The following is a 3,618-nucleotide window of genomic DNA, read 5'->3' as shown; positions in this document are numbered from 1 at the left end:
TTAGTCATCTCCTCTCCCTCCTTCACACCGATCCATCCTCCTTTCTCAAAAACTTCACCCTGTTCACCTTCTTGCGCCCCGATGCAACAGCCGTATAGTAGCGGGTGTTAATTTTTCTGTTTCCATCTTTCAACCATGACATATGTGATTGCTGCTTCATCTTAATGTTTTTCTTCTCCTCCAACTCCTCAACTAAGCAACGGAGCCTTGCCTCCTCCCTGATTTTGGGTTCTGATACAGGCGTCCGCATGCAATTCTCCAGATCCCTACGGGCCTTCTTCAGCCTCTCCTCAAGCTCACCCGCAACCTCGTTGCTCTATCTTAGCATGCCCCCAGCCACCTTATGCATAACTTGAGCAACATCATTGGCCCCTTCCTCCCACCCCTTTTCCCATTAGTTTCTTATAATCTCACTGCATCCATCCTCTTTAAGCCACCAAGCTTCAAAACGGAATCCACTGTCCCCCCCTCCTAGGCCCTCGCAGCTATCGTCCTTAGTCGTCACCACCACTGCTCGATGATCCGAGTGCCATGGCCGTCCATTAAGCACACCAAACTTTGGAAATGCCTTACACCATCGAGCATTAGCAACAGCTCTGTCCAGACTCTGACATATATATATAAGATCATGTGAACTTGTCCAGACTTTGACATATATATATGACCATGTCCTGACTGTGGTTCCTCCATGTGAACTTGTCGCCGTCGCACATTCCTGAGTAGGACAAAACCCCTAACAAATCTTAAAGGAAACGACTAACAACGGAGCCCTTCCGCCGGTCCTTGCCAAGATCCACCGCGCCTACACGGTCCTAGGGCTACCAGAGACGAGGCGGACTTGTGGCGGAGCCGGCGAGAGGCACGAACCCTAGCTTTTCTTAGGCGGCATGCCGTGTCGTGGAGCTCCCTTGCACGATGTTAGAAAATGCCAAAGCGATGTCATAACGATCAACTTAACAGTCAAAATAAACAGAGTTGACTTTATTGAATGACGTGGGTCTCACATGTTATTAACATGTTTAAATCGTCTAAAGTGGTCATTATCTGAAAGTGTTAGTTTTTAGTCACAACATTACTTTTAAGGGCCAATTCCAGTTCTGCCCCTAACTCAAACTCACTACTCAGTTTTGCCCCTAATTTTTAGGTATGCTCAGTTTTGCCCCTCCGCCGTTAGTGTCACTTATAGAAATGCCCTTTTGCGCCGTTACCGTCCGGTCAAAGGACTTTGACCACCCAGAAAAAAATAGCAAAAAAATCAAAAAAATCTGAAATTTTGTGGGATCGAAGATAGTCATGTCCGCAAGGCGCGTGCAAATTTGTGTGCCGTTCGAACACCCTGAGAGCTCGTGGCAAAGGAAATTATAAATTTTGTACGCATGTGAACAGTAAATTCGAAAAAATAGAAAAAAAATAAAAAAAAAATGAAATTTTGGGGAACTGAAGATACTTAGGTGCACAAGATGTGTGCACATTTTTGTTGTCTTTGGACATCGTATGAGCCCGTACGAGCTCGTAGGAGCTAAACTTTATTTTTTTTCTCCGCGAGCTCCTACGATCAACGTAAAAAAACTGCATGAAAAGTTGACCCACGTTATCAGACAGACATATGCGTCCTCTATTGAATTCGGGAGAGTTACATGAATTTTACAACCGACTATGAGACATGCAGTAGTTGATCCTGCGATGAAATCGAAATAAGTAACCTAGAGATGATTACGACTAAACCGATGGCTCGATACTTTTCCTTTCCTTGGAATGATCTGGTCCTGTGAAGAAGTCAAGCACCCCACCCAAGGCCAGATAGCTAGAACAAAACAACCCTCCATAGAACATGAAATCATGGACCCGTTTTCCGCGCCGATGTTTGCGCCTGCATACATCCAAGATGATACGAGAATCACAATCATATATAATCAGACAGAGGTAAGAGAAAACAAGAGATGAAATTTTGGGGCTATCCAATAAATTCCATACCAGAGTGGGTCATTGGGTCTAGGCTTGACTTGCACAGAAAGTTGCTCCAGCAGCTGACCGTTTTGGCGTGCCAGAGTGCCATCGAACAGCTTGTCCCGTTCCCATCTGGCAAAAGTGGTGTACAAGCCCTCTTTCAGGCTTTTGATTTGCTGCGTGAAATCCTCTTTCGCCGCATCAACCCTAGGGCCCTGCATCAGCACCAAACGAGTCTGTATGAAAACCGGGATTCTGAGTCTATGGCTCACAACGCGCAACACAGAAAAAGATAGTAATCTTAATTCGTTCAATAGAGAGATAATAAAACTACAAATTTGGCTTGGGTGAAAAGCCAATTAACAAGTACTCCCTCTGTAAACAAATATAAGAGCGTTTAGATCACTATTTTAGTGATCTAAACACTTTTATATTTCTTTTACGGAGGGAGTACTTGAATTTATATGCATGCACGTGTTGCCTTTTGGTGAGGCCAATTAACGTAGTTTTCAGGAATAGCTCAGGAAGGTGCCGTATGTGTGCCCTAAGCTAATCAGTTTCAATGCAATAAGAAAGCTACTATAAGGAAATCCTTGGTTTTGAGTTTTTGACTACTTGGCGTACGTACCTTTGCGCTGCCGCTTCCTCCGACGGAGGCGCCGGAACAGGCAGGCTTGCCGCTGTGGAGGAACCTCGGGAGCTGCACCTCCTCCTGCAGCGCGCGGCCGCCGAGCCTCCTCGCCACGCGCTGGAGCGCCGCCGTCGCCATGGCTTGGTTTCTTGGGATCCTTGCCCGTGTGTTAGTTCGCCCGCTGGTGCACGTGGTGTCCGGTTTTATGGGCTTGGAGGCGGCGGGGAGGGCTCAGCCTTATATGTTGCGCGCGTGAGCCCGACTCCGTCACGATCACGCCTCCGTTCAACGTGTCTCGTCTCCGTGTATGTGTTCGTCGCATAGTTGACTTTTTTTCCAAAGGAAAACGGGTGTTTAATCTTTCCTTATACCTCTATCTCTATCTCTATCTCTCTCTCTCTCTCTCTCTCTCTCTATATATATATATATATATATATATATATATATATATATATATATATATATACTCTATATCTATATCTATATCTATACCTACTATTAAAAGGAGGTGATATTCTTGGTTTCGTCCCGCGTTAGATGTTTTTTTCGTTAGTTTTATCACGTACGGCCGTCCGCGTCCGTCTGTCCTGCTCACGTACGGCTGTATAGACCGTCCTTTCACATTCATCTGGACTATTGGGCTGATATTGGTTACATCGGCCAATATATATTTCCAGCCAACCAGTACACACATTGCCATATATATCTCCAGCCAACCAGTACACGCATTGCCATATTATTTTCCTTTGCTCGTGCACGTACAAGAATAAGCACAAGAATAACTCCAATATGGAGTCACGGGTGTCCAACTCCAATTACAATACGGAGCCATGAGTATCCCGACCAGGATTTCACACAAAATTGGCTGCTATAACATGAAAGGCTCGATCGGCAATCCACGCAAATTGCATCGCAATCGCAAGCCACCTCGGCCGACCTCGTCGGAAAGTAAGACGTCATCTGACAGAATCGGTCTGCCATCGCCGGTAGTCTGCCCACTCTCGCCTCTGCCGACTTCACCGGAAAACAAGACGCTGTCC

At 45.9% G+C, this 3,618-nt stretch overlaps 1 protein-coding gene across 1 annotated transcript; it reads right to left on the bottom strand.

Moving 5' to 3' along the window:
- Positions 1 to 1,543: 1,543 nt before the first annotated feature.
- LOC119351020 lies at positions 1,544 to 2,716 on the bottom strand. The gene is made up of 3 exons (XM_037618589.1): positions 2,576 to 2,716; positions 1,975 to 2,162; positions 1,544 to 1,870 (listed from the first exon to the last, which is right to left on the bottom strand). The coding sequence occupies exons 1-3, from the start codon at positions 2,714 to 2,716 to the stop codon at positions 1,720 to 1,722; spliced, it is 480 nt and encodes a 159-aa protein (XP_037474486.1). The 3' UTR covers positions 1,544 to 1,719.
- Between the last annotated feature and the right edge of the window lie 902 nt (positions 2,717 to 3,618).

Source organism: Triticum dicoccoides, chromosome 1B (genome assembly GCF_002162155.2).
Source record: "Triticum dicoccoides isolate Atlit2015 ecotype Zavitan chromosome 1B, WEW_v2.0, whole genome shotgun sequence".
Classification (NCBI taxonomy): Eukaryota; Viridiplantae; Streptophyta; class Magnoliopsida; order Poales; family Poaceae; genus Triticum; species Triticum dicoccoides.
The sequence above is the reverse complement of the archived record's forward strand: the minus strand, read 5'-3'. Positions and strand labels throughout refer to the sequence as shown.

Coding starts and splice junctions, on each gene's coding strand:
- LOC119351020 (XM_037618589.1), bottom strand. CDS start 2,716: ATGGCGACGGCGGCGCTCCAGCGCGTGGCGAGGAGGCTCGGCGGCCGC. Junction 2,163..2,575: donor GAGGAAGCGGCAGCGCAAAG/GTACGTACGCCA, acceptor GTGCTGATGCAG/GGCCCTAGGGTTGATGCGGC. Junction 1,871..1,974: donor AGACCCAATGACCCACTCTG/GTATGGAATTTA, acceptor GGATGTATGCAG/GCGCAAACATCGGCGCGGAA.